The sequence below is a fragment of the Triticum urartu genome, unplaced genomic scaffold, assembly GCF_003073215.2.
Source record: "Triticum urartu cultivar G1812 unplaced genomic scaffold, Tu2.1 TuUngrouped_contig_5418, whole genome shotgun sequence".
Taxonomy (NCBI): Eukaryota; Viridiplantae; Streptophyta; class Magnoliopsida; order Poales; family Poaceae; genus Triticum; species Triticum urartu.
Genome location: NW_024116092.1, coordinates 1 through 11095, shown reverse-complemented (window position 1 = coordinate 11095; position 11095 = coordinate 1). Strand labels below are relative to the sequence as shown.

Here is an 11095-nt window from a genome sequence, read left to right as displayed (position 1 = left end):
CCACAAAGGGGCAGCCCCCAGGGGTCGACGGAGAAGCCGGCATCTACAAACACTGACAGCCCGGTCCTACACCCGATCGAATTACCATTGTACCCCTGAGGTAGGCCTATATAAACCCCCAGGGCGCCCATGCAAAGGGTTCATCCTCACTAAGACCTCAACACACCCACACACATATAGAGAGAGTAAGCTAGGGCTAGCCTTGCTCTTCTTCCCCCTCTAGAGAAACGGCTCAAGGAGCAAGCTTGTAGCCACCATTGTTGCTTAGTGATCATGCAGAAACCCCGAAGAGCAGAAATAGGGGTGTTATCTCCTAAAGAGCCCCAAACCTGGATAAGATACGCCAACGAACATGTTTGCGCCTTATTCCATTTCCTGGCACCGACGACGTATTATTAGCCCCCTTCATGATAAGTCATCCGTTGGCATATGTCACACAACACCCCCGACAATGAGCTCGTTGGGGCCATTTCGCCATCCCATAAGGTATGCATTACATATACCACAACATGCTGACAACAAGCGCTTTCTCGTTACATCCCACGACCCCGTCTTAGTATTTTTCATACACGCATTAATAAAACAATCAAACCAAACAAAATATCTCCGGGCCAACTTAGCATAGGGGTAGATAACATGCAGTTTAGTTGCCAAATATGGATCAGAAAACCGAAACGTTCACATCTGGCTCCCTAACAAGCTCCTCTTTAGTAACCCTACGAGATTGCTCAACTTGATTATTCATCAGACCCTTGTGTATCTAGATACGTCAGTCATCAAGGGGGCCTCTGAAACAAAAGCGGTGTCACGTCCATGAGAGAAACTTAGCAAGTAACAGTATTACAAGTGAAACAACCTAACCAAGACAGAGAGATAATGCAGCATTGCACATAGAATGCATCTACAAAGTGGTAACAGGAACTTTACACTAATACAACTTTAAAAATGCAGAGATCTAAATGTCACGGGTCTATATGAAATTACATACACATCAGCAACGACACCAAATTTAACAGATCAAAAAAAAACTCAACAGAGGATGAAACTAAGACAGTAGTGGTTACTGCTTGAAACATCACCATCAAATAGGAGAGAGAAAGAATAAGAGGCAAGATCCTCACCATATACATAGCCAGGTCGACGACACTTTCGAACAAGGGGCATCATATCAGCATCACGTTCGTCATCTGGATATAGCCACTTCGTCTTGGGTACCGGCCATCTAACACTGAAAGAATTGACTTCACAAAATATATTGACATAAAAGCAATAATTTTGTGTCAGAAAAAGAACCTGTTTTGCTTGCTCTTGTTTTGACTGCTCATGTTTTGTTCGCTCATGTCGATAACTTCAGCACTGATAGTTGCACAGAACTCAGAGCCACTGCTTGGCCTTAGGAAAGATACCTATTTTCAATGCAATGGCACAATATGGAGAACAATTAAAGCATAAATGTTGACGCACAAATGCAGAATACAAACTTCTGCAACTAACCGTAAGATGCATTCCTTCACCATGTCGAAAAGCACTCTCTGCCTTGTCCAAAATCAGCTCATGGAACTGGTAGGAATAAATAAAATCCATATGAGTAGCAGATTTTGCATGAACATGTATGTTATGTACTAATACAACGAATAAAACTATCATACTCTCCAATAGGGATACAGGGCTTCTCGATCCATATCAGATGTCATGCAAAATGCACTTCTCGTTAACAATACATCATATATTGTGCAAATATTGTGCAAGCTAAAAACATAGCTCTACTTAAATTAGAACATAACCATGATGACCTGTATATTTATTCATTTTCAGGAAACAAGGAGCAGTGGGGGAGAATATACTGAAATAATATAGTTTAAGAATATAATATTTTTTAATTGATAATATGAAAATCCAAGGGTCCATAAGAACAAAATCACAACAAAATGAGCTCTAACATGAAACAAGAGGTTACATGCATGTTCTTCTAGCAAACAAGACACTTAGCCCACTCAGTTCTCAATTTGAATTACTATTCCTATATTCCAAATATGAATTCAAATGTTTACCCTCTATTTTGAGCATGCTAAGTTGCTAACATGCAAATTAACAAATATATTGCCATGTTGCGAGCCATTATTTGGAACTTTTGAACTGATTAAAGTATACCAGCGTGATTAAATTAACATGCAAATTAACAAACATAGTCATTATGCTTGACCTTAAGAATGCTGAAGGAATCTCAATAAGTTTTGTAAATATACCATGAATAAGTCAAAATCAAATCATATTGTTTACTTATTTCTTGACCACTTTCGGCAATAAAACATGATTAATATAAGCATTGAAATAAGGAGAAAATCCAAGTGCTCAACTAAAATTAAATAACTCTACCAACAGAAAGTACTTCTGAACAGATATATGCAATTTGCACTGAGCATGCAACAAACTGCAGGTGTTAATTTGTCAGGTTCTGGTCTCTGGTCACAATTAGAAAGTAGCTTGCCTGATGAAAACAATTTATGATTCAAGTATTCACCACATTACTGCAGAGTTCACATTGTAGAATTGATGTGTTCTTACCAATTATTATTCCAACAGAATGGAAAATGTGGAAGGTGATTGCTCAAAAGCACATCCCAGTAAAATATGGCAGCTATGGAAATAATAAATGTCTGCCTGATCATTTTTTATATAACTAACTCTAACTTTCTTGTAGGAATGGGGTTCTCTTAGGTGGGGGTGAGTCAGGCGGTATGGAAGGTCCTGGCTTGCCTACTACATTGTTTCTAGAGCTGGATTTATTTCGGGTGTGTTTGGTTGGGGAACGAAGTGGAATGGAATGTCATGATTACATTCCATCGGAATGGGTCGGTTCCGTTCCGGTGTTTGGTTGAGGACGACAGATGGAATGGAATGGCGATGTATCAGTGTTTGGTTGCAGACAGAATGTAATGGGTTTGTTTGTCCTCACCCCTCAAATGCATATATACAATACGAACAATTATAGCTGCATTTTCTCAGACATTTACATTTGTTTCAATCTGCATTTTCTCAGACGTCTATAGTGAATTGAGGATGAAACAAACACTTGTTATGATTACACAACTATCTCCTCTTGCGCCAAAACATATCTTACAAATAAAAAAGAGTAACTAGCTAACTCTTAGCACTAAAGAAAGGGTTAATGCTAATGAACTACTTGGCTCGTTGTCATGGAATGGAGTTGCAGATTGATTGCCTCCAGCACCCTCCGCCCCCCATCGGCTGCTACCCGGTCCGCTGCCCAGATGGGGGAGTGGTGGCTGTGAGAGAGAAGGAGAGCAACGCCGGCTTGAGGGAGAGACGAGAGGTGAGGGGAGGTTGGCCTGGTCTTTGGGGAGAGGGGCAGAGATGCGAGGTGTTCCGGGTCGTTCGCTCGATTTGGAGGTACGAGCACATTCCCGAAATAAGGGGAATATGCCTTCCCAAGAACGAGTGGGTTCTGATTCCTCGACCAAACCAAACACGAGAACCATCCCTGGGTGCGGGGCGGACCCATTACATTCCACCCAATGACACGAACCAAACGCACCCTTCATCTTCTCCCAGAGCCCATGCTCCTCCTACTACCTATGCCGATATTCAACCTTCCATGGATGCCAATGGTGCTTCCCGAGCTGTTGTTCCTACTCCATTGGTTGCTCGCAGAAACGATGTAACCATGCTAGTAGAGTGGTAGTACTATGGCGCAGATGTATCTGTCCCTAGGAACATGATGCTTACGTATGAGGTGAAACACAAGCAGGAGATTCTTAATCATACATAAAATGCAATGGCTTAGGTTAGTTTAACTGGCATCTTGGGTGCATGGCAACTGGACTGGGGCCTCCCAGGAAGCTACCTGCACATTGCTTGGTTGGTATCCTGGAGAGTAAGACCGGCCCTGGTGTCATATCTTGAGCACCTATACATGCTGGCAGCAGCCTGAAACTACTGGCAGACATTAATCAGAAGAATAAAAGAAACAGGGCGGAGATGTATGAAGTAGCTGCCACGGCTGCCCTTGGCAAACAGGCAGCATTACGGCCACCAACGTGAGCTCGGCAGGAGGTAAGACAGAGGACAGACAGGAGAACTCGATCCAGGTGGTGAGTAGATTGATTGGATCCAAAAAAATCACATAATGGAACAGGAATTTGTGATTTCTCTGTTAATTAGGATTTTTCAATGGGTTATGCGCAGTTCTAAAAAGAAAAATTTGGGTCTGTGATTCCAAGAGAGAGAGAGAGAAAGTAGGAAGGTTTTCTGTTGGCCTTTATTAGGAGAGTACTTTAGTATTTATAAATCAAAGCATGTTGTTACCAAACACTTCTATCCCAGGCTAGCCTACCCAGGCAAACAAAAAGAACAGTTACTTCTCAGGCTCAAGGCAGGCATCACTTTGCAGGCATGGTGTCCAGGGAACCAACCAAACTAACCCATATTGAGACTACCAGGACAGATCACCAACCAAACACTCTATATCTCAGGCAGTTCAGGCAAAAAAAATTATTTGTTCAGGCTCATTGCAAGCATCACTTTCCAGACATCGTGTCCAGGGCACCAACCAAACTAACCTATAATGTCAGATTCGCAGGAAACCAAACCAAATAAATGGAGGTCTGATTTCACAGCACAGTTTAGAAACCAAAAAAAAAAGTAGAATGGCACAAAAGAAGAACAGAACCTCTTGTGCATTGGATAGCGCAAAGTCATCAAGCTTGGTAATTACATCACCAGCTTTGATTCCAGAATCTGCTGATGGGGATCCACTCACAACCTATGAAGCAAACAAGGATCTGTCAAAAAAAAATCAAGCAAGTCACAGCAATAAGTGATCATCACAATGTAAATATCCAAATATATGTTCACATCCAATCTCAAAAGATTAGTTTTGTCCAAATCTGCTAATGTCCCTTTTCCTTGTTCTCACTTTCACTCAAGAAAATTGGCATACCACAGCGTACAGCAAAACATAGAATCTAGCCTGGATACCTGATTGCGATTGTTCAAATAATGAAATGAAGTTGAAAACAAACCTCACAGATGTTTACTACTGTGCAAGGGAATTACACCATTCCATTTAAAGCAACAAAAAATTTATGCCTGCTTAACACCTCTCTAAACTTCACGATTGAGGCACCCAGACTGAACCGAACTACCTCGTCAACAAAATATGGATGGTCTCCTATTCATGATCTGGGCACGCCGGATAATGCTGTTACTCCGGTTTGGCATGACATTTTCGAAGGCTTAGACTTCTTTTGCTCAATCACCATGGTCAATCTTGGCGATGGTGCCATCACCTCCTTTTGGGCTGACCTTTGGCTTCCGAACGCCACTACCACTTTGGCTCAACAATTCCAGGCTCTTTTCTCCCACTTAAATAGGCAGGCATCCTTTGTTGCCTGGGTTCTTGCTTCTCCAGAGCTACACCTCGATCTTGCTCCAAGATTATCTCATGCGGTTGAATGTGAACTAGCTAACTTGCGCGCTATTATGACTTTGGTAAACTTGAACCTGCAGGTCCCGAACAAAAGAATTTGCAGGCAAGACGGCAAGCTTCTAACAACCAAACTGGCCTACAAGGAGATCTGGTCCACCAGACCAACTGATTAGCTGGCTACTGCTATCTGGAAGAATTATGCTCCGACGATTCTATTGCCACCTCCAACGCCTGCCCCCTTTGTGGAGGAAGTGAGAATAATGACCATCTATTGTTTTGCTGTCCTCTCCTCCTGCCACTCCGGAGCGAACTCAATAGCTTGCATGATGGCAGGCCCACCAATCTTCTTGATGTATAGCAAGGTGCTCTATCCAACAAAGTTCATTCTACTGTGGTCATTGCTCTTCTATGGAATATTTGGAGACGTCAAACGCTAAAGTTTTTCGAGATGACTATCAGAGCCTCCATCACATTGCTCGGGCGGCTGCAGATGACCTATTGCTCTGGTCCAACCGTTGTAAAAATACCAGAAGCAAATTCTACTCTGGGACTGGGGCTCCATGTTGTTCCACCTAGCTGCGAGATTATAGTCTTGTTTTAATTCCGGCTGGTACGCCTTTTTCCGTTTTCTTTCAAATGTGTGCTCTTATACGTTATAAGTGACATTGATGCGAAAATGCCAAACGGAGACCGAGCTCCATGGAGGCCTTTATTTGAAAACTTCAAAATTTAAACTTTACAATTTCAAAAAATTCGGACAATAAATACACTTATACCTAGATACATAATCTACATGTGAGCTACAATAAAAAGACAAATCTGGGGCTTTTTAGTATCTGTACTGTTCATCCTCAAAGCCTATGATTTGGTTTTTTTTGTGCAGCTCACAATTCAAGGTATTTCATCCTGAAATTTTTCACACATTACATCCTTGCATACATGCGTTTGTTTTCAGAATTTTTTGAAACTGAAATTTTGAATTTTCCAAAATAAAGGGCTCCATGGAGCTCGGTCTCCAAAATGCCCTACTCACATTGATGTGGATTTATTTGTAATATTCCTCATTTCTCATTATGCTGACTTAGGTGGTAGAGAAGGGTGTACAAGATGAAACTGCTCAAAAGATTGGCATTTTAGTGAAGACAAGAGGGCCACCAAAGTTCTGCTAGATTTGAGAAAGGAAGGTAGCATGTTCATGGAGAATGATGGGTCTATTGCTGCATTGAATGAGCTGGAGATATTATTCAAAGCTCTAGAAAAAACAAATATGATAAGACATGATAAGTTTTGGTTTAAGCAATGCTACAGACCTTAATTACCAAGTTGTGTTCAAGGGGGGCACGGTTTGGATCTTCTATTCGTACTTCCGTGTAAGTGTTTCCAATTAGTCATATATCATGTCCTATCGCCGGATGGGTTGGTGGCTTGGATACATGGCTGTCAGGGAAATTTCATCAATGGAAAGAAGTAACAAATGGAATAGGTTGTTAGCAATGCTCAATTTGATAATTTTCTTTGATCAGATTTGTTTGTTTATGTATGGGGAAAAATCATAAATGGGGAGGAAATTATGTTTTCTTAGTAATGAAATGGGGAGTGTGTATTTCTTAAGATGTTCAATTCAACTGCTTACGCCTGAAACATGTTATTTATTTTGTAATTGATACCACCTGCATTGCACGTGCACTATTACTAGTACACATATAAACAGCATAGCAACACAATGAAAGAAAAGACTACATCAAATGCATGAGGTGGATAGTCACCTTCTGTACGTAAATGCCATGTGCATGGGGTAAGATGTCATGTACTTCTTCACGGACACGCAATTTTTCAGCTTGAAGTGATCCAATCCTCAGACCATGCCATGGCTGCAGAACTCTCCTACACATATCACATCATTGATCATTCGATATATTTACTAACAATAGACCAGTTAGCAATATTAAAAAAAGGGCAGCCCGGTGCACGTAGCTCCCGCTTGCGCAGGGTCCGGGGAAGGGTCAGACCACTTTGGGTCTATAGTACGCAGCCTTTCCCTATATTTCTGTAAGAGGTTGTTTCCAGGACTCGAACCCGTGACCTCATGGTCATAAAGTGGATCAAAGTGTAAAATAAAACAATTTCTTCTTGGAAGTCCAATCACATGGAAAAGAACTTGATAATAAAGCATGGGATATTGTGTTTATAGTGTGTATTAGTCAATAAACACTTGCATTTTCTGTTTTGGTGTTTGATGCACAATTTACATGTAGGCTGGTTTTCGGCTATGCGTATCCTGCATACGAGTGCTACAAGACTGTTGAACTGAACAAACCTGAGATCGAGCAACTCATATTCTGGTGTCAGTACTGGTAAGGTGGCTCCTTCAGTTATATGATTATTAGAAGTTCACAGCATTTCCCTACATTTCTGCAAGAGGCTGTTTCCGAGACTCGAACCCGTGACCTCATGGTCACAAGGCAACAGCTTTACCAGTTAGCAATATAGATGACCTAAAACTACACAGAAAAAATACTTGAGCCAAGTAACATCAGCTACACAGAACCCAGGATAGTGAAAGCAAGTTTGGTAACACCCAGAGAACAGTGACCAGCACATATTAAGGGGACTGGAACTGCTTACTCACAGCTAGTGGCTACGGGCTACAGCAAATACCTGGTTTCTGGTGGCTCAGATGAACAGGAAGTGACTAGCAACTATGATTATCACCACCCTCCTATCAGCAATTAATACTCGAGCCAATCATGCAGCCATCATGGCTGCCACTGATCAGCTAGGTGGTGGCAGCATAATTTTAGCATCTCCCAAGTATCCATCCAATAAACTTATCAATCTAAGAACCATTAAATGTTAGCTACGATATCCTAATTTTAATCTCAAAGTCCTGACCTAATGTCTCCACAATCAAGCAAATGATAAGAGAGTGGTAAAAAATTGTTTAGTATCTTGACAACATGCGACTGAACTAAATATATCCGAAGCACATACAAGTAAGAACTTCAAAACATACCCAAATTCATTGAAGTGCTTTAAGCATTTCTGGAGGATAGTGATTGGTAAGAAAGGAGCTCCATCCTTATAATAAAAGCTCATGCCTATGAATTTTCCATCAGCATCAATAATGGGGCCCCCAATTCCAGCCTAGCACAGAATACAATGGCTGTGAACATGCTTTGTTTAGAATGTTTTCATATTTAGGTACGCTACATAATATTGTTCGATATGAACAATTTCTAAGATATTACTCCCTCCGTTTCTAAATATAAGCCCTTTTAGAGATTTCAATACGGACTACAAACAGATGTATATAGGCATACTTTAGAGTGTAGATTCACTCATTATACTCCTATGTAGTCTATGTTGGAATCTCTAAAAGGTCTTATATTTAGGAACGGAGGGAGTATGTATGAATATCTTCCTAATGCGAACAAAAAAGTCCTACTCTAGTCATATTACCAGTTTCTTTTTATTAATCTATCTACAGAGCGATAAAAGATTAGGGGAAGTACCTTTGTGGTCTTACATGTAGATGCCATGAGTTGCTGGCAATCGAATTTGCAAGTTTTGTACAGCAGTGTCCCACCTGTAGCCATTAGTTCTCCAGATTCAAAAACTCGTCCAATAGCTACCAGTTTACTTTGGGAGAATTTGACATTAGCTGGCACTTCATTATGAAAGCATGCTGCATGAAATTCTGGAAAAGCCTTGGTGTTCACAACAGCAATATTATAATAAAAATCATATTTCCACAGTTTTCCTACAACGAGCTTGCCATTGGGCAGGCGCACCTTAATCTGCATGCAAGTACAAACTGTATCATCTTCATCTCATGAGCACATAATCATAACAAACCAATGGGATGGAAAATTGACTAGTAGCACTAACCTCCAGTTTATCAAGTATCTTACTTTCATCTTCAGAGGATCTAATCAAGCTAGCAGAGGTTAGAATGCTCATGCTGGATGCTGTGTGCTGGATGATTGTGCCTGTGCATGTAAACCGTCTATCTTGACCTACACAGGATCGAATTTTTAGTTACTGATTAACCTAAAAAACTTGGAATCCCAATAACAAAGTGATTGCATTGTTACCCTTAAAAGCAGCAAGTGAGACAATGGACTGACATAGGCTCAAAGCAAGTAACTTAATGCTGGTGTGCTCTTCACTGTAGCCATCTAAATTTCCAAAGCAGAGCTCAAATGTATTCACCAAGCGCATGCCCCCTAATCGAAAAAACATACCATACCATGAGGGCTAGAATAAATATCTTGAAACACATGAAAAAAATGGGAGGGGAGAATCAGAAAAATGGAAAATAATAACTTGCCAGTAATCTTAGATGGCATAGGATAACCACGGGGAAGTAGGCTCTTGCGTAATATGCGTGAAAGGTCTGGTGCAATAGGTGAAAATGTGTACCAATTAGCATTTGAAGCCAATATGCAAGATAAAACTGGCACATGCCAAAACAAAAGGAATAGCTTTTGGTCGGACAAGTTTCAACCAAACAAAAAAACAATAAGCACATGAGTAACATGTTTCTGTCGAACAAGACTTTGAACATTGAACGAACCTAGGAAGCAATCTTTCATTTCATTAGTACTTTTTTATGATGCATATGTTTAAACATGATGTTTTCGTTTAGAGGTAGAAATAATTTCAGGGATGTACGATCCAATACTACGATCAAACGCTTCCAATCCCTAGGTGTCCTCAAAACAAACTAACCATCCCTCGGAGGCGGAGAATCTGCAGGTAATGAACAATTAATAGCATTAGTAATATATTTTAACTAGTTCCTTTATAATTAACAATTCAACAGAGACTAGAAATTGTTGCACTTGGTTCACCTTCTCGGTTGGAGTTGGACTGTAAAGAAGCCTTTCTCTTCTTACTTGTGCTTGCTCCTCCTCCCATGCGTGTACATTCTTGATTCTTTCTAGGCATCTCCTGGACCTATGGTTAAAGAAAGCGCTAATTATTGACAAAGTTACATAACTAAAAGCCATCTGAACCAGCATTTTTAAACCAACAAAACCACTCAAATGAAAGTTGAGCTATATCTACTGAAGATCCTGACAGCATGGTATACTTTCAGGACAAAAATTCCATGCAAATATAGGATGTATTAATCAGTAGACTATATCGATGTTTAAGTTTCTCGTCACGAAATCTCAGGTCATGCTAGGACAAAAGCACAAGGTACTATCCACCGGAAGTGTGACTGGCCCGCATCGGGCTATGCATGCAAGAAGACGAATAGAGTATGCGGCAGGGAACCAGTTTCCGCAAAAGACTCACCACAGAGGTGGAAGGGAAATCAGGGATTGCCGCCGGCGCAGATTGGGATGTTTAAGTTTCTCGTCACGAAATCTCAGGTCATGCTAGGACAAAAGCACAAGGTACTATCCACCGGAAGTGTGACTGGCCCGCATCGGGCTATGCATGCAAGAAGACGAATAGAGTATGCGGCAGGGAACCAGTTTCCGCAAAAGACTCACCACAGAGGTGGAAGGGAAATCAGGGATTGCCGCCGGCGCAGATTGGAGAAGCCGTTCCTGCTCGAGTGGGATGGCAGAGGCGCGGCGACAGGGTGCGGCGGGGGGGTGGGGCCCCCCCCTGGGAGTGCTCGGCGCGCTGGGG

General features: G+C 41.4%; 1 protein-coding gene across 1 annotated transcript; it reads right to left on the bottom strand.

The window, feature by feature from the left end:
• Positions 1-469: 469 nt before the first annotated feature.
• On the bottom strand, positions 470-10793 carry LOC125529192 (serine protease Do-like HtrA). Its single transcript, XM_048693604.1, has 14 exons — positions 10754-10793; positions 10303-10408; positions 10181-10201; positions 9780-9845; positions 9544-9675; positions 9338-9465; positions 8962-9246; positions 8463-8593; positions 7216-7333; positions 4691-4783; positions 1495-1560; positions 1294-1406; positions 1122-1228; positions 470-788 (listed from the first exon to the last, which is right to left on the bottom strand). Exons 2-14 carry the CDS (start codon positions 10397-10399, stop codon positions 745-747), a joined length of 1401 nt encoding a protein of 466 aa, XP_048549561.1. The 5' UTR covers positions 10400-10408; positions 10754-10793; the 3' UTR covers positions 470-744.
• Positions 10794-11095: the final 302 nt, after the last annotated feature.